Below are 19,491 nucleotides of genomic sequence, written 5' to 3'. Positions count from 1 at the left end.
GCCAGATACACTCGAAATATAATTCTCTCTAAATATGCACATCATATTACAAAATTTTAAATATGACTTGTTTAATTTTTTCTTTGCTAGCAAATTTGATCATTTAAAATAAATGTAGTTGGGAGTTGTTGAGTTCCAAATATGCTGTCTCTTTAATAGCCCACCGTTGGTCGCCATAAGTCATGGTTCAAAATATTTTGAAGGTCAGATAGCAGCTGCACATTAGTCTGTTAATGTTCATTAACATCATCAATGGATTACACATTTTTTAATGATTATTGGAATTAAATATCTTACATCAATATAACGTTGATTTATCTCTTGCCTTAGTAATTATTTTAATCTTACATGTAATTATTATGTGTTTGTAATAAACATCAACTTCCATTTACCGATCTTGCAGTGAATTATTAGAAATTTAAATTTAAATCATACTGTTACAGAGTTTAAAATGTAGTTTATTAAAGAATGTTCCTTACAGTTTTTATCAATTTATTACAGCAAACAACGTTGTGCACTACTGAGAAGAACTTATAAAATTTATGTTTTGTACCATTAGTCTGAGCATGAAGTTTGCTCAAACTTACTAGCTCAAACTTAAAATATTTTTAAGAACAAAAAACATCTTTTTTTAACCTCCAGAATATGTTAATGACACTGTTGAATGGGTTCAGACACTGGTATAAACTATAATTACTTAAACACAATTGTTAAGGATTATGTTAGTTACTGTTTTTTAATTATTAGCAGAACATTTTTTTTAAATCTTAGCTCCTTGATAATATTTAAATAAAATTGTTATAAATCTTTTTAATTAACAAATGAGTAAAATAGAAAGATTTTAAATTCGTAAATAAGTCATATTAAGTAAGTTTTCTCTGAATCTCAATAAATTTGTATTTTAAATATTATGTCCTTTTTATATAATAATTTTAGTACAATATATAAAAAAAATAATACATTAAGTACAAGCAATTTAGTAATTGGAGTGTTCTTGAAATGGGTAGACTATGTGTTAGGATTCTGCCTGGAGGAAAAGTTTGCAAAAACTCTTTTTTACTTGCATAATGACACAATAAATATTCATACTAAAAATGAATCAATAAATTTTGTTGACCATCACAATACTTGATTATCTATTTTAACGGGGTACAAAAAAATATTTATGCAAGTACAATTACATGTTATGTTATTTAATTTTATATAAGTAAAAATTAGTGTTATTGTAAACATTCTAAATAGAGTAATTTGTATACGAAATGCAAAGTGAGAACAGTGTGATATACATGCAGTAGAGCACTTATTATTTTTGTAACTAAATTCTTCTAAAATTACTAACAATTTTTCTATTGCACATTTAATTTCCTCATGTCAATAATATTATGCATATCTGTTTGTTTTGCATTCCAGGGAATCCGTGAACATTTTGAATCCAACATAAAAGAATGGAAAAAGTTTTTTGACAGCATGGAACCCCATAAGAACCCATACCCAGAGCCTTGGGAGAAGAAACTTAACAGTTTCCAGAAGATAGTACTTTTAAGATGCATCCGTTTTGATAAGGTTGTGCCTGCCATACAAGATGAAGTTGAAGGTATTGTTACCAAGTCATTGAGTTTTTGCTCTCTCTAGAATTGGAAAAGTGTAGTAAATGCTATAACAACTGTTAATAAATTCAACACACTTTTGTCGTTTTTAGTTGCGTATTTTCACAATTAAACCTTTAAAATATTCTATCCTTAGCACCACGGATAACAGCACATGCCTTTGTGTATTATAGCTCATTTGGGTCAGAGATTTGTTGAGCCACCTCCATTTGATTTGCCAGCTTCTTTTGCGGACTCCCATTGCTGCATTCCGCTCATCTTTGTCCTCACCCCCGGAGCTGACCCTACAGCTTTACTCCTCAAATTTGCGGAGGATATGGTGAGTGGAATTATAATATAAAAAAATAATTTTTTAGCTGTGATACACGGTATATGTAATATGATAGTGTTAATAATTTCAACATGAAAGAACATATCTCAGTAAAGTGTGGGAAAATTAAAACTCCATATTCGACTAAAAGTACAATTATCAATATTGACCTATTTCTAAAAATGATAACCCTGTAAGTTTGTGAGAGAATATTATTTTGACATGTTGATATATTTTGCATACTCATTATAGAGCTCTAAAACAATATAAACAGTTCTAATGGTTTGTTTGTTGTGTGTTGTTTTTCAAATAAAAGTAGTAACAGTATAGTCATTAATTTTGTCTTATGTTATGTTTCATATACTAGTTAGACTGTCAAGAACTAATCTATGCATATCTACAGATGCATAGATTGATATGGCAGACATTGAAAAATATTGTTTTTACTGTTGTAAATTTACATTTCCCCTGCTCATCACAGTAAACATATTTAATGCTTCATTAATTTAATACCATATACAGGGCATTTCAAAAAGGACTTTACAACTTTGAAAATGCAAATAAATTTTATTAAACAAGGTACAGAGCTGGTTTTGGTGTTATTTTAAAGGAAAAAACTTCAAGTTTTTTTTACCTTAAACTAAAAATATTCGATGTGGCTTCCGTTGGTTATTCTGCAGACATCCCATCGGTAGTCGATTTCTTCCCAGACTCGCACTAGCATTTCAGATGTAACTTGCTCAGCAGCAGCGTAAATTCTTGCTCTAAGTTCAGGTAGAGTGGCCGGCAAAGGAGGTACGTACACCATATTTTTTATGAAACCCCAGAAGAAAAAATCTAGCGGTGACAGGTCTGGGGAACGGGGGGGCCATGCAATTGGCGCATCACGGCCAATCCATTGACCTGGGAAGCGGTCATTTAGAAAATCCCGGACGTCAGTCAGATAGTGTGGTGGTGCGCCATCTTGCATAAAGAAAACATTTCGTTCTCGGTCATCCTCATTGATCTGTGGTATTAAAATTGTTTGCAACATATCAAGGTACATTTATCCCTGATATTTATTTCAAAATTCAATTTCAAGGTGACATTTATTTCTGATGGTTCTCTCTTGGAAAAAAAAGGGGCTGTACACTTTCCTCTTGCTCAACGCACAAAAAAAGTTCCCTTTAGGGCTATCACGAACATGTTGTAATGTTTCATGTGGATTTTTGCTGCCCCAAATCCTACAATTATGTGTGTTTACCTTGCCACAGTGAAAAGTGGACTCGTCAGAAAAGATTATGTTGTCCAAGAAATGTTCATCATCATCCACTCGATTTAACATATCCACACAGAAGTTCCTACGGGCAATCTTATCAGTGTCTTTAATTGCTTGTAAAAGCGAATATCGGTATGGTTTCAAGTGCAAACGTTTTCTTAACACACGCCAAACCGTTGTATGTGGTACTTGCAGCTCGCGAGATGCACGCCGGGTCGATTTCGTAGGGCTATTCACAAAACATTGTCTCACTTGCTCAACAACTTCGTCAGAAGTGCTTGGATGACCTGAGGATTTTTTATGTTTCACTGAGCACCCTGTTTCTACAAAACAACTATGCCACTCTTAAATTGTAGGCCTACTAGGAGGATCTTTAGCGTACTTGGTACGAAAATTACGCTGAACTGTTGTCGCAGACTTCAATTCTTCAAACCAAAACACACAACTAGCACGCTCCGGTCCATTGAAGGCAGCCATGTTTAACGTAACTGTCACTAACGCTTGTGCGGCGCGATTAGGCACTAGCGGACTACGCGAGTCAAAACTTGAACTGTTTTCCTTTAAAATAACACCAAAACCAGCTCTGTACCTTGTTTAATAAATTTTATATGAATTTTCAAAGTTGTAAAGTCCTTTTTGAAACGCCCTGTACTGGCATAGGACCTAATTTTAGCTGATGGACATCTATTTACCAATCTGCTGCTTGCAGATTGAGTCTACATGTCCAATAACAGAGTTTGTTAATTACATTATTTATCAATGTTAATTCATTAATTTTCTGGATACAAATATGAACTGTCATATTTTATGTTAGCCACTCTCACAAAATGAGTATTCATGTTTTTAATGCTATTCATTAAAACACTAACATTTCCAGGGATTTGGAGGGTCACGCCTGAACTCCCTGTCCTTAGGTCAAGGTCAAGGTCCAATAGCAGTTCGGATGATTGATGAGGGAGTCAAGAATGGCACCTGGGTGGTGCTTCAGAACTGCCATCTCGCCAAGAGCTGGATGCCTACTCTAGAAAAAGTATAGTTGCTAATTTTGTAATCGTATTTTTAGTGGAAAAGTTTACCAAAGAAATTTTATAAATCATGTTTTGTTTGGTAATAAGATTAACATTTTCTTAATCTTCATACAGTCTAATATATAAATTAATTTTAAACCAACTGACTGTTTCACAATAATTACCTTTGAAACAAAACCTCTTTGTAAATCATACATTGTTAAAGACAACACTAGTAATTAATTTAAATAGTTTGAAAAACATATTTTTGGAATATTGTGTTTTATATTGGTTAATCTGCTTTTTTTAATTAACAGCATTGTTTTAAATCGTTTCATTTTCTAACTATCTGGAAAGTACTGTCATAATCAGAGTTCAAAGTTTTATTGTAAAGACTCAATTTCTCTTTCGTTCTCACACAGCTGAAAACCAAACTTATTTCCCATCCAACACTATTTTGATGTTTTTTTTACTTCACTTATACTACTCTCTCTCCACAACTGAAAAAAAAGCATAGTAGTAATTAAATTCTGGATTCCGTACCACGCAAGACCTAAAGTCCTAACACTGTCTAGTTACAAAAGGGCATATAAATAGTGTGTATGTATATTAGTTTAATGATATGACTTAACGTTGATTGTAGCTGTGTGAGAACTTCAGTCCGGACAGCACTCACCCAGACTTCCGGCTCTGGCTCACATCTTACCCGGCCGAGCACTTCCCTGTCTCAGTGCTGCAGAATGGAGTCAAAATGACAAATGAACCTCCTAAAGGAATGAGAGCCAATGTTTTAAGGTAGATTATTTCTAGAGTATCTTTAGTATTGTAAAACATTACGAGTATCATTAAGATTAATTAACATTGAGATGTGTATATATTACATTTAAAATATTAGCTTTAATTTGGAATTATCCATTTATAGAAGTTGAACGTGGTAGATTTATTGTTTAACTATGGGAATATTCCAACTACTGTATTTTGAAAATATGAAGTACATTTTTAGTCCATTTGCATTTATTAACTTCTTTCCACTGTGATGTCAGATATTGTAATTTTGTTTGCAAAACTTAATTTGCCATTCTGCATTACAAATAATAATTTTAATTGTTTATATAGTATAGGTCACTCTTCAAAATTTGAAATAACTTCAGTTCAAGATTGTAATAAAACCACAGACTCTTTGTAAGCCTTTTTAAAATGTACAATTCCGTAGTACATTATTGTTTTATGTCATAAGTTTTTAGACATTATTAACAATGAGAGTGCTCAAAAATATAAATTTTTGCATTATACAAACTTTTTCTACTTTCTATGATTAAAATATTGATGTATCATACCTAGGGATCTGCCCTAGTTTATAACGAAGCCGACAGTGTACACTGTATCAAAATCTGTTGAGTAGTTAAGAAAATATCGATGCACAGATAGACCAACATAAAAAGCAACTTTATTTTATTCTATGTATTGATTTAGCTCTTTATTACTCATATGCACAAATGGTTTTGCCGTTTATAGAAAAATATTATCCATTGTCCAAGTACGTGGGAGTGACGATGGCCGAGTGGTCTAAGACGTTGGACTTTGAGTCTGAGTTGGAGATAGCGCGGGTTCAAATCCTGTCTGTGACCATTGCACTTTTTTATCAGTACCATCAACCTTGTACTGTATCGACTCTCCCCCTTATTCTGTTTGATAAAATCCTCGCACAGGCCAGTGGCCCATGAGGACGGGCAGAATAAGGCATAAAAGGAGATCGGCTTCTCCTTTAAAAAAAAACACGTTGCAGCTAACATTTTATGTGAATTTTATCATACAGAACATGCTTATTGTGTTCAACACACACACACACACACACACACTGAAACACAAACACAAACAATACTGAACACTGTTTGTGTAAATTTGTAAAATAAACGTTGTGCAAAATTTATATTATTAAAAAAAATGTGTACTTCATCAAATTATAAAAATTATTTTGCTCTGCTATCATCAACACCATTTTTTACCATAAAATTGTAGATATTTGTGTTTTAATTTCTTATAGAACACGTTTTTCTTACAGTTTAATATAGGTATAATACATGACATTTGAAGGCATTTTTGTATTTAATAATGATTTTTGAACAAGGTAGTCAAATTCAAACTAGTTGTGTAACAGTTTTCACTGAGGGTGGATGCTAAATTTAAAATCTATAATTAGTTTTTTTCTTGATATGTTCTGTGGAGAGATCCATACTCTGACAACCATACAGAAAATACATTTTTCCATCCCTTCAGTAGATAAAAGAGAAATTATATGCTGAGTGATAGCCTTCAATGATACTCAGTAAAATTCTAGAACATTGTTACTTACCTATGTAGAAATAAAGTTTTATGCAAAATGTAAGATCTACAGATTAAATCTTTTTCATCTTACCACATGATTCATTCATGATTCATTTTTGTTCATTAAGTTTCAAAGCAGTATTTAAATAATTAAAGTTCTGGTGAGCTAGGGAGTTACAATAACCCAAGAGTGTGGTGAGATCAAATCTCGTCACCAACTTTTAACATTGATTTTTCACCATATTATATTTTTCTTAGTCTATGAATAAAAAAAAATAAATGGTTTTATTTCACTTGGTAAAATCTCATATGATTGTACACTCAGTGTGTTTACAAATTTATTTATTCTGTTATTTTCTCATTGCCATCATGGTTACCCATAAGAGCAATGTAATAATATTTGCTAACGTTCAGCCAAATCCCATGGAGTGGCATGGGACTTGAGTGGCATCAAACCCAATGTTGCCAATAAAAAAACGAAGCTTAATGCAAAATTTGAAGTTTATAGTTTAGCTCGTTTAGAGATATCGTGTAGAAGAGAAACAGAAATGAAATTTTTCAATCTCTTGAATGATAGGCTTTTCTAAGGCGCAGCCAAAAACCATATCATAGAAAATGGCTCAGTACTTTAAAATTATATAGGTAGTACTTGTAGGGTCAGAATTTTTTATACTTGACATTTCAGATAAATTACTATTTCTATAAGATCCAGAACTGATATGATTTACTTTTAATATATCTCTTGATAGGTTTTCATTACATTAGACTAGATTTTACTTAGTTTTTTGTTATTTTTTGTAGGTCCTTTACTAGTGACCCAATTGGCAATCCAGAGTTTTTTGAAGGCTGCAAGCAGAGTATGTCTTTCAAGAAACTTGTTTTCGGTCTCTGTTTCTTCCATGCTCTTGTCCAAGAACGGAGGAAGTTTGGACCTCTCGGCTGGAACATTCCATACGAGTTCAATGAAACTGATCTGCGAATTAGTGTTCAACAACTCCACATATTTCTCAACCAATATGAGGTGAGATATAAGAAATATATAGCTACTAAAATTATAGGATTATACAAGTTTTTTTAGAGTACTTAACACCCTAGCACAATTTCATAAGCTATATCACATAGTCCTTATTGCATTTGGATTTTAATTTCATTTCAAAACAAAATTTAAATATTCTATACAAGAAAGTTTTCATGCAATGCCATTTTTAGCCTGTAAGTGGTGAAAATGTAATAAATATAAACTATTTGATTGGTTCACATTGCATTTGTTTACACCTAACAGTGATTAGTATTTGGCTTCTTTAATATGGGATATCAGCTTTTTGATAATGTAGATGTGGCTCAGTAACTTTGTGGAAAAAATCTTAAAAACTATATGAGTAATACAGAGACAAACTAAACATTAGGATACAATCATAGCAAAACACAGTTACAAAACCAAACAAGCAATAGAATTTGATGAAACGAAAACACATAAATATTCCATAACATCACCGAAGGGTAATGAAATTAAATGAAAAATGTCTTTATGGTAATGAAATGAAAAAAAATGAAATGAAAAATGACTTTATTAGAGGCGAAGTTAGGACTATAAAGTCCTCTCTACCACTTAACCTCATAAAAATTAAACTAACATATATATGTATAAATTTATAACTAAAACTTAGTCTATTTATTTATATTACATATTAAATGGATCTTAAAATAAAAACAATTATCAATAAATTAATGTAACTATATACAAATTAATTATGAGAGAAAACAATAAAGAAAGAAAATTACTTACACAACAAATTTTACTTCAAATTATCAAAAAGCTAATAACTGTAATAATGAAGTCATATTGAATGGAGTTTGTTTATACTGGGATTGGTTAAGCTTCAACCAATTACGATATACATGTAATTCAATTGTTATGTTTTAATTATCATGTTTAAATGGGTGAATTATCTATTAAAAACTGGTGTTAACCATAAACAAAGAAATACATTTGATAACCATCTCCACAGTGACTGGAAATATTTAAAGATTTTAATTGTTTGAACACAGTATGAATGCGAGATAATAGTCATGACAAGAGGTACATAAGCCTATTAACCCTCGAGCTGGCAGTTGAAATTTCCTCAAGTGGCAGGCCATTTTGAGGTGTTTTGCAGTAGTATTGGTTTTTATTTTTTTTTAATATAATTTGATTAAAAAACCTATATGTATTATATATCACTGTTTTCACAAGAAAATTTACTTTTTATTCATGGAAATAAAAACCCAAAAATATATGAAATTTATCACTTTTTTTTACTAAGTTTGTTTTCAAAAAATAAAAAAGGTATGTAAAAGTGGTGGGGGTGCACCTATAAAAGACATATTGTGTGAAAAAAAATATTTCCAAAATACCCAAAATGTTGAAAATGTTTTATAGTTTTAGAAAATGTATAGTTTACTACACTTTTTTTAATTAAAACAATTATGAAATACTCTAATCTGAAGATAGTACAATACGGCTAAATTCGTTGCTATGGATACGACTGTGTTACAAAAATTCATCAAAACCTTAATTATTACTCGAAAAATTCATAAAATACATTAAAAGTAAGCCTATAAAAATAAATAAAGAAGCTTTATATCATGATCATCGCATATGAAAATGATCCTAAAGCTAACTAAAACTATCACAACACTGCACATAGCCTAGAACACAAAATCTCACTAATATATTTTTTCACATATATTTCTTCATAACATGACAAAATAAACTGATAAAACACAATATACGAGAATTTATACGCATAAATAAACACACTTATTACATAAAAACACTTATTTCATGTAATAAACTTACGTTTTAGATGGACAAGAATAACGCGGCCGGGTAATAATACAACAACAATGGCCGACTGTTTACAAACAACTCTCGTTTTCAATATGTCATACTTAAATCATGGCATACAAAACAAAACAAAATACATCGATCAAATCAGCAACTATTTCTGATTCCAGTGGTATATGAATCATTGCAGTTTAGTTCGTGTATTGATTATAACAGATGTCAAACGGGCACGTGTCAAATCGACTGATTTTCAGGCGACTGCCACTACAGAAACATTAATATCGACTGATAATCAGGTGACTGCCAGTTGTAGGGTTAACTGTGATTAGTGAAAATTGTTAGAGTTTTGATTGTTGTAACTGCTTCTTAAACTTGATATTTTAAATCAAATATATTGTAATTTTTGGTGTTTTTAAATTTTAAGAATGCTAAAAACACATTTTGGAGAGAGATTTTTGAATTGTAATTCCAAACACATCAACAATCAAGCAATCTGTATCCTTATTGTGGTTTTATTCAGTTTAACTAAAGTCAAATTTATCAGTTATATATAACTTTCCACTAAACATTTTGAGAAAGAACAGCTTGTGCCATTTGCTGTCCACCTAATAATATATAAATATAATTAAAATTATTGGTGTGGTGTTTTAGAAAATATTTTTGTGACAAACGCTGTTTTTGTGTAAACAATCTTAAAAGATTAAATCTTTCTACAAATTAATAGAATACTTGTGAATATTCACCAATTAAGTCCTAAGTGCCAAATTTGGTCAAAATCGGTCCTTCCATTTTATATGGCCAATGCTTACATGTTCATATACTAACAGGCACTTTCCAAAACAATCTTTTTCTTTTAAGGGTCCCAAAAACCAAAATAGACATTTTATATGACCAAAATACTTACTTCTATGCTATGAATTGGGGAGTAGTAAAAATGTACAATATATTCAAGAGTACCTTAATATCTATTTTGTATGCAAAAGCTGTTCAGTGTGCATGTATTACCATAGGATGTCCAGTACGAAGCCCTAAATTATCTGACCGGTGAATGTAACTACGGAGGCAGAGTGACAGATGACTGGGACCGAAGGTGTCTCATCACAGTCCTCCGCAAGTTCTACTGTCCTGCTTTGGTTACAGAGTCTGATTACTTTTTCGATCCCTCAAGTAAGTAGTTTAGCATCATTAGCAATGTAGCAGATTTACATGATGATTGCTCAAGCAACTCCAGTGGTATCTGAAACTGTCTGATTGTATGAACACATTCATTACAGTGTTGACTCTTAAGGAACTTTGAATTTTAATTTAGGAATGAACTTACATGATTTTTGAGCAGTAACAAATACTTAACTAATCCGAATCCAGTATCACAATAATTAACTAACAATGCTATAAAACATAGCAGCATAAAGTGGTGTAGGTCAATCTGACACTAATTAAGAGCAGTCTAAATTACTGTGATGCAGGTTTTGTATTGATGCTGTATGCTAACATCTAGCCGCGGCACATTCAGGGACGGAGTTCGATGTGCAGGCTTCCCTTAACTGTTTGAGGAAGTCAATAAAATTCTCTAACACGCAAATACTAAACTAAATTTAGTATAGAATCAATATGCAAATTTAATTACTTGTTAATGCTAATTAGAAATTCCAACTATCAGAAATAATTAAAAATTATGTAAGATCGTAATGATTGGTTCGGGATTGATGCATTATCATGAGTTACTTCCACCCATCCCTAAGATCGTAATCTAACCTTGATCAGTCCAGCAATGAGGAGTATGGACTCACACATTTAACAGTCATACTTGTAAGGTATATCAGATAGAACATAATTAAGACTTATACATGGAACTAATAGCCACATGCATGGGCCACATTAATAGCCTTTGTAAAAAAATCAGCACTGGAGTATATGTGGTCAGAAGAATATATTGGGCAGGAGGACTGAATGCAGCAAAAACTGCTTACTATGCCATGGTAGAATCACACATCCGCAATGGTATAGCTGTTTGGGGAGGGACTTCTGAGAGCAATCTTAATAATATTTTGGTACTGCAGAAAAAAGCCATTCGAGTTTTATTGAACTTGCAAGCGACAGCTGCAGGAATGCTTTCAAATCTCTTGAAATACTAACAGTTGTGGCTCTCTACATTCAAACTGTCATACTTCAAACAAGAGATCGGGACTTACATACAAGAGGTGAAAACATCCATTCCTACAACACCCGGTATGCTACTGACTTCTCCCTTCCATCTTGTTGTGTACGGGTTACGGGGAATCGGAATAAAAGACTGAATTAGTTTACATCATCGACTGTGCTCGGTTAAGGTTGGAGGGTAACAGAGAGAGAGGCAAGGGCAGGACACTGGAAGTGGTAGGTGGTACGATCTGGTGGCGTGATGAGAACAGCCAATGGCATTTATTCAAACTAATCACCCCATATGACGTCACAGCATCATAGATCATACAGTTGGTCTTTGGCTGTGGCTTTAACTTGCCAGTAACAATTTATAATATGTATAATAATTATTATTATAATTATTATTGTAATTCAATACATTACATTTCCTCCCTTCCAAATTTCAAAATAAATTGAATTCACACAAGTCATAGATAAATTAAACAATACAAGTGTAATAATAAATATATAATAAACACATATAAATATAAATAACACATATCATTATTAAATGTCATCCTTAAGTACTGTAAGTTATTTACAAGTTTAATTTCTCTACAGGTTTCCTAATACGAGTTGGGTATCTGTTTGTATGATCAGCTGTTCTAGTGACAGGAGAAGGAACAGCTGAGGGTAGAGAAAGACGTGGTCTAGAATGAGGGGTAGTGATGTGACATGGAGAGGTATGATGCGGTGAGGAGGGGGAGAGACCAGCTGATCTAGTGAGGTCAGTGTTACTAATTCTGACTGGGCTTGGAGTTGGCGGACACTGAGCGCCTGTCTCACGTTCCGCAACTGTACGGTCCTGAGATGGTGGAATTTGACTGTCACTGTCAACAATACTACTGTGTAGTCCTATCAGCTGATCAATATGTCTACTCCAAATTAGACCAGTTTTTGTCATAACAGAATACATCACATTATTTAACTGTTTTATTACAATGCCCTCTATCCATTTGTCTTTAGAGCGATAATCTCTCACTAATACAGATTGATTAGGAAATAGAATTCTCGTTTTTCTACCGCCAAAATATTCTTTTTGTTTGTCCTGTTTTAATTGCACAGTTCTGGCTATATTAGGTCTGAGTAAATCTAGCCTGCATCTTAGTGGTCTATTAAACATTAATTTTGGCAGGTTGTCTCGTTAGTAGTGCTATGAACGGAGTTTCTGTAATCAAATAACATCCTATTCAAGGCTACTTTAGTATCAATATTTTCTTGAAAAGCCAATCTTATTTTACATTTAGCATACTTAACTGAGTTCTCAGCCTGACCATTAGACTGAGGATGATAAGCTGGTGAAAATGTATGTCTTATACCATTAAGTTGCATGAAATTTTTAAATTCAACTGAGGTAAATGGTGGTCCATTATCACTATGGATAGTGACAGGTAATCCAAATCTAGAAAATAGTTCTCTTAACTTTTCTATAGCTAGCTTAGCTGAAGTAGAGCCTACTTCAAATACTTCCAACCACTTAGTGTAAGCATCAATTACTACCAAGTAGGTCTTATCTTTGAAAGGACCCAAGTAATCAATATGCAATCTTTCCCATGGCATAGATGGATAGTGCCAAACATGTAGATTACTCTTACTAGGACTAGAACGTTCCATAAGACAGGAAGAGCAATTGTTCGCTAGGCTTTCAATGTTTTCATCTATATTTGGCCACCAAATATAGGATCTTGCTACTGACTTCATTTTTACAATTCCCAAGTGACTCGCGTGTAACTCATTTAATATGTAGCTACGCAACTTGTTAGGAACAACAATTCTATATCCCCACATAACAATGCCATGCTCAACTGTTAGCTCGTCCTTCCTTTGGAAATAAGGTAACAATTCCCTATTCTCCCCTGACAAAAAATTTGGCCATCCGTACATCACATAGTTATGTATTTGTTTTTATAATAGGATCATTTTGGGTTTCAGCTTTTACATCTTCAAAAGTTAAAGGTACTGAACTTTCAGCGATACAGTGTAAATAGGTACCTTTCCACCTTGGTTCATTGTTATTATTTACAACGTGTTTAGTGCTTAATGGTAAGCGTGATAATGCGTCTGCGTTACCATGCTTTTCTGACCTTACATACTGTACATCAAAATTGTATCCACTTAAAAATAATGCGTATCTTTGTAATCGGCTTGCTGCGAAAACAGGTAAACCCTTTTTCGGTCCAAATATGCTAATTAAAGGTTTGTGATCAGTACACAATGTGAATTTTCGGCCATACAAATATTGATGAAAATTTCCTTACTCCATATACTACTGCTAAAGCTTCCTTATCTATTTGTGAATATTGACATTCTGCTGGTGATAAAGTACGAGAGTGGTATGCAATAGGTTTCTCAACGCCTTCAGGGGTTATGATACTAAGTACGCAGCCCAGCCCAGTCGAGCTTGCGTCTACTGCTAGTTTTACAGGCAACTTTGAATCATAATGCGCCAAAACTGGTGCTTTAGTCAAAACATCCTTGACATGGCTAAATGATTTGAGACATTTTTCATCAAAATCAAATGGCACGTCCTTTTTTAACAAGTTGTACAACGGACTCAAGATTGTTGACAAATTTTTGATAAACTTTCCATAATAATTTACCAAGCCAATAAAAGCTTTGACTTGAGTGACAGATTTAGGTACAGGTGCTTGATTTATAGCTTTAATTTTAGATTCAGAGGTATGCAGTCCATCTTTATCGATACTAAAACCAAGATACTCGATTTTGTCTACAAAGAATGTACATTTATCTTTCTTTACGGTAAATCCTTTTTCACTCAGGCGTTTACAAACCTCTTGCAACCTACTTACATGAGTTTCGTTATTAGGTGCGGTGATAAGAATATCATCCATGAACACTGATATGCCTTCTAAATTATGCAAAGATTGTTCAATAACTCTTTGAAATATGCCTGGGGCTGATGAGATTCCATAAGGCATTCTACAATATGAGAAAAGACCCTTATGCGTGCTAATTGTACATAATTTTTGTGACTCACTATCTAACTTTAATTGCATATAGGCTTGACTAAGATCTATTTTAGAGAAACGTTCTCCATGCTGTAAATTTGCAAATAAATCTTCTATTCTAGGTATAGGGTACTTGTCTACTTCTAGATACTGATTTAGAGTAACTTTAAAGTCTCCACATAGCCTAATTTCACCGTTCTTTTTTAATACTGGTACAATGGGTGTTCCCCATTCCGAGCTGCTTACTGGAATTAACACTTGTTCGTCAACTAAGCGTTGTAGTTCTTTTTCTACCTTACTTTTCAATGAGAATGGTATCGGTCTTGGCTTAAAATACCTAGGTCTAGCATTTTCTTTTAGATTTAGTTTTACTGGTTCGCCTGTATACTGACCTAGTTTCTCAGTGAACACTTCTGGAAATTGATTAGTTAGCTCGGACGTCATTGTCTCGAAATTAGCCTTGTTATCTATAGGTCTGTTTATAACACACAAGTTATTTTTTAAACGAAATGTCAACTCCCAGTACTTTAAGCCAATCACGACCCATTAAAGGATGTGAACCTCCTCCAATCACATACAAATCTAAGCATTTATGTATTTTCTCATAGCAAACATCAACATTAACTTTGCCCACAGGTATAATAGGTTCATTAGTGTACGAACTCAAAGTTAGGTCGTTTTCTAACAATTTACAAGAACTAAAATTGTTTTCATAAAAATCCTCACTACACACTGTGACACTAGCTCCAGTATCAACTTCAAATATGGTTTCTCGACCTTGCACTAGGACTTTAATCTTAATTGGGTCAACTCTAATTCTTTTACGGTGAGTTTCATTTACTTTAAATAAATTCTGTATGTCCTCGACATAACTCTCAAGATTTTCATCACTCTGAACATAATTCTTAGAATTATTTGAATCTGACAGTTCTGAACTATCATTTACAAAATTATGTATCTTATAATCTTTGTTTTTCTTGTTTTGAAAATTAGACTGATAAGATATACCTTTCTTAACTTTCGAAAGCTGATTGTCTGGTAACTTACTAATTTCAGTAGATCGACATACCTTAGATATGTGATTTCTTTTACCACATTTGTGACACACAACACCAAACAATTTGCACTGCTTCCTATAGTGACCACACTGCCCACAGCACGTACACTGCACCTTGACTTCGTGCCTTGCGTTGTAGCTCGCGCTGCCACCGCTGCCGCCGACTCTCACATGTGGGTGGTGATGCGCTGCCATCCGCTGGACCCGGCTGCCGCCGTTCACTGTCAATGCCGCCGCATTCTTCTCCGCCGCTTCCACTTAGCAGACGATTTTCACAGCCTGGTCGAAGGTTAGGGTGGTCTCTCCCAACAGCCTCTGCTTGGTCGACTCACTCCTGATGCCGCTCACCAGTCTGTCTCTGAGATAGTCGTTGAGGGATGCGCCAAACTCGCAGTATGCAGACAATTTTCTTGAGGCTGGCGATGTACTCTGCGACTGATTCTCCTTCCTGTTGATTCCTTTTGCTGAATTTGTACCTTTCAGCTATGAATGATGGCTTCGGGTACAAATGGTCCTGAATTAACTTCACTAATTCATCAAACTTTTTCACTGAAGGTTTTTCCGGCGTACATAAATCTCGTAACAAACTGTACGTTTTCACACCCACGACTGTTAGTAACGTACTAACCTTTTTGTCGTCACTAATACTGTTACAGTCAACGAATAATTCAAATCGTTCAACATACGAATTCCAAGTTTCTGCACTGTTGTCGAAGTCACCGATTCCGCCAATAATTCCCGCCATTTTTACTGTTTCACTAAATAAAGACGAAATGTTCCAATTTACGACCTTGTCTTCCAACATCAAAATGTACCGATTTTGAGTCCACGTGACGCCAAACTACAGACACACTTCCTCCCACTATAATTTTCGGAGAAATTATTTACGCACAATCGAACAGGTTGCATTGCACTCGCGGGATCGCATTAATACCTCGTCGCCAATTGTTGTGTATGGGTTACGGGGAATCGGAATAAAAGACTGAATTAGTTTACATCATCGACTGTGCTCGGTTAAGGTTGGAGGGTGGTAACAGAGAGAGAGGCAAGGGCAGGGACACTGGAAGTGGTAGGTGGTACGATCTGGTGGCGTGATGAGAACAGCCAATGGCATTTATTCAAACTAATCACCCCATATGAACGTCACAGCATCATAGATCATACAGTTGGTCTTTGGCTGTGGCTTTAACTTGCCAGTAACAATTTATAATATGTATAATAATTATTATTATAATTATTATTGTAATTCAATACATTACACATCTCATCTCACAACCCAGTTCCAAAGAAAACCAAGTTACATCGGATGCAAGTTATACAATGCTCTGCCCACATCTTTAAAAGCACTCAGAGGGAAACTATTAACAACAGGAATTCACAACTGGCTCAAGAGAAAACCGCTCTATTCATTGAAAGAATTCTTTGACGCTACACATCAGTAAAGAGAAATAATTTCAACATTGTAATTTGTACTCACATATTCTTAATTATTTGTACTGATTGTATAATTTTTTTGACGCCAATACATTTCTTAATGTTACTGTAAATAAAGATGATTGATTGAACTAATAGTTATAAATTCAATTTATTATAAATCTGTTTACAAAATATTACAGATCATAAAATCTTGTATAAAACACAATTATCTGTCACATCAATCTGTAGTAGACACTTCTAACACACTAATTAAATATTCAATCATGGGATTTCAAGTATCCTTGGGAATGTTAGTGACCCCTGTCCATTGGTCGATTTCAATGAGACTTCTTTGGTCACAGTTTACAAAACATAGGCTAATAAGAAGTGGAATATATGAGCTCCTTCATAATTGGTTTTTAATAACTGTCATTGGTTGGGCTTCATTAGGAGAGCCACTGAAATGTAGGGAATATAATGACCCCTTTATGGTTGTGGTTAGGAGTTCCACTTTTCGGGTATCACTGGTCAATAGTAGGGAATGTGTAATGTAGAGTGAAAGGTCCTGTATGATTGGATCTGAGGGTTAAACTGGTAAGGTGACACTGGCAAATCTTTGGAATGTAGAACAGCAGTGTCTTCAGGGACTGGATCCCCCAAACTCTATAGCAATTTCTAAGCATCTATTTCTTTCTACCTATGACTTTAAAAGATGTTAATTTGCATATTTTATTACTATTAGTATTAAAAAGTTCAATTTAAAATATTAGTTTTGGCTTGAGAATGGTAAATTTGTATTATCTTAATCAATACATCCTAAGACTGGGATCCCTTTACAATCTGTTAAGCTGTGAATCAGGTGCAATGGTATGTCCGCAAGTTGAATTTGTGTTTTGGAAAACTGTTTCTTAAAAGTAATAATTTAGACTTTTACATTTTATCAGTACATTATAAATTCCTGTACAAACTCCAGAGGAGGTAAAAAAACTCTCTAAGGATTGCCAGTTGCTGGAACGAGGGTATCGCTTAGAAAGAAACTTCATTACATCAACAGTTAATCGGATATCTTTTCTACGCTTTTCTAACAATGGTACATTACACAGAAAGAAAGTTTGTGTCATACCCTTTAAATGGTACTACTGGTACAGCTTTTTTTAATTTTAGTTTCTTGGTTTTATTGCGTAGTAAACTTTTAAGAAATCTTCACTTATGATTTCCATATCTTAACTTCCCATAAAACTATGAATCATTCAAAATTTACTTAGTTGAATGAAAAAGATGGAATAATTTTCACAGAATGAGTTTATATATATATATATATATATATATATATATATATATATATATAATATCACTAGCTCATATGTATTCTCTTTATAGAACTGTACTATGTACCTGAAGTCAAGGACCATGAAGCATTTGTGAACTACATCAAGACCTTTCCACTGATCACCAACCCATCGGTTTTTGGTATGAACGACAATGCTGACATCATGAAGGATCAACAGGAGACCTTCGTTCTGTTCACAAACACTCTTCTAACTCAGGTACATTATAGTGAAAAGAACGTTTTCAGGTATCTCAGACTGCATTTCATTGACATTGCAGACAAATGTAGCAGATTGTACTTTTTGTCCGTTTGCACATACCAGTACGGGTATTTATTCATTAATTTATTCCTACAGAAAATTCCACTTCATTATTAAAAACATAACGTGAAAGCTAATTAACAACATTTATAGGAATAAAAAACAAAAATGGCAATGCCCTAGCAGGACAAGGTTTTCCAACAATATTTTTCAGGGGACATGAACCAACAATTATTGATCAATATTTTCCAAAAGATTGGCAAGATAGAATTTGATGTAGATAGTTCTTAAAGATGTCTTTAATGTCTGTTTGGATAAGTTTATCAATCCAATCCTTTAAAAGTCTGTTGGCAAAGTGCAGTACAAAACCTAAACCATTTGAAATCTGTTTGGATTTTAAAATCTTGCATGCAAATTGTTCAATAATTGGGATATTACTTTCCTGTGAATTAAAAAAAGGTTCAATTAATAAAGATATGTTTTTACCTGTAAGGGGAAAAATTTGAACATAATATATTTCAATTAAATTAATCAATATTTAATACATATATATATATATATAAAATATATGCATATGGTTAGCTATTAGATCTAACAAAATAGTGTTTTCATCTTGTACTTAAAACTTTTATTAATATGTGAGTTATTATTCTATAAATTTACTAATTTTATTAGTTTATTTTATACTGAAATTAAGACAAGTGAGGTATAGTTACCTTATTGTAAAATAATCAGACTTGCTCTACTATAATGCATTTTTAGAACATAGCAATTAAGTTGATTATTGATATATATTTTAATTTCAGAATCAACTAATTTTTGTTATTTATATGGCAAACAGGATAGAGTGGTAAGTAGTCAGATTCAGTGGTGTTGCTTGTTGTCATGAATGTTTCACTTTTATTTAATTTTTAGTGATAAAGTTTGCTTTTGGTGTCTTTTTCT

At 33.3% G+C, this 19,491-nt stretch overlaps 1 protein-coding gene across 1 annotated transcript in view; it reads left to right on the top strand.

Annotated features, from left to right (window-relative positions):
• LOC124373716 (dynein axonemal heavy chain 7-like) overlaps window positions 1-18,663 on the top strand; it is a gene marked incomplete at its 5' end in the record, with an annotated part of 76,293 nt that extends 57,630 nt beyond the window's left edge. Inside the window, 7 exon segments of the mRNA XM_046832060.1 lie at window positions 1,411-1,594; window positions 1,781-1,926; window positions 4,053-4,205; window positions 4,826-4,977; window positions 7,309-7,528; window positions 10,345-10,501; window positions 18,338-18,663. Coding sequence (XP_046688016.1) covers window positions 1,411-1,594; window positions 1,781-1,926; window positions 4,053-4,205; window positions 4,826-4,977; window positions 7,309-7,528; window positions 10,345-10,501; window positions 18,338-18,663 — 1,338 coding nt within the window.
• Window positions 18,664-19,491: the final 828 nt, after the last annotated feature.

Source organism: Homalodisca vitripennis, unplaced genomic scaffold (genome assembly GCF_021130785.1).
Source record: "Homalodisca vitripennis isolate AUS2020 unplaced genomic scaffold, UT_GWSS_2.1 ScUCBcl_6213;HRSCAF=13315, whole genome shotgun sequence".
Lineage (NCBI taxonomy): Eukaryota > Metazoa > Arthropoda > Insecta > Hemiptera > Cicadellidae > Homalodisca > Homalodisca vitripennis.
Note: the sequence above shows the minus strand (reverse complement) of the source record. Positions and strands in the feature narration are given on the sequence as shown.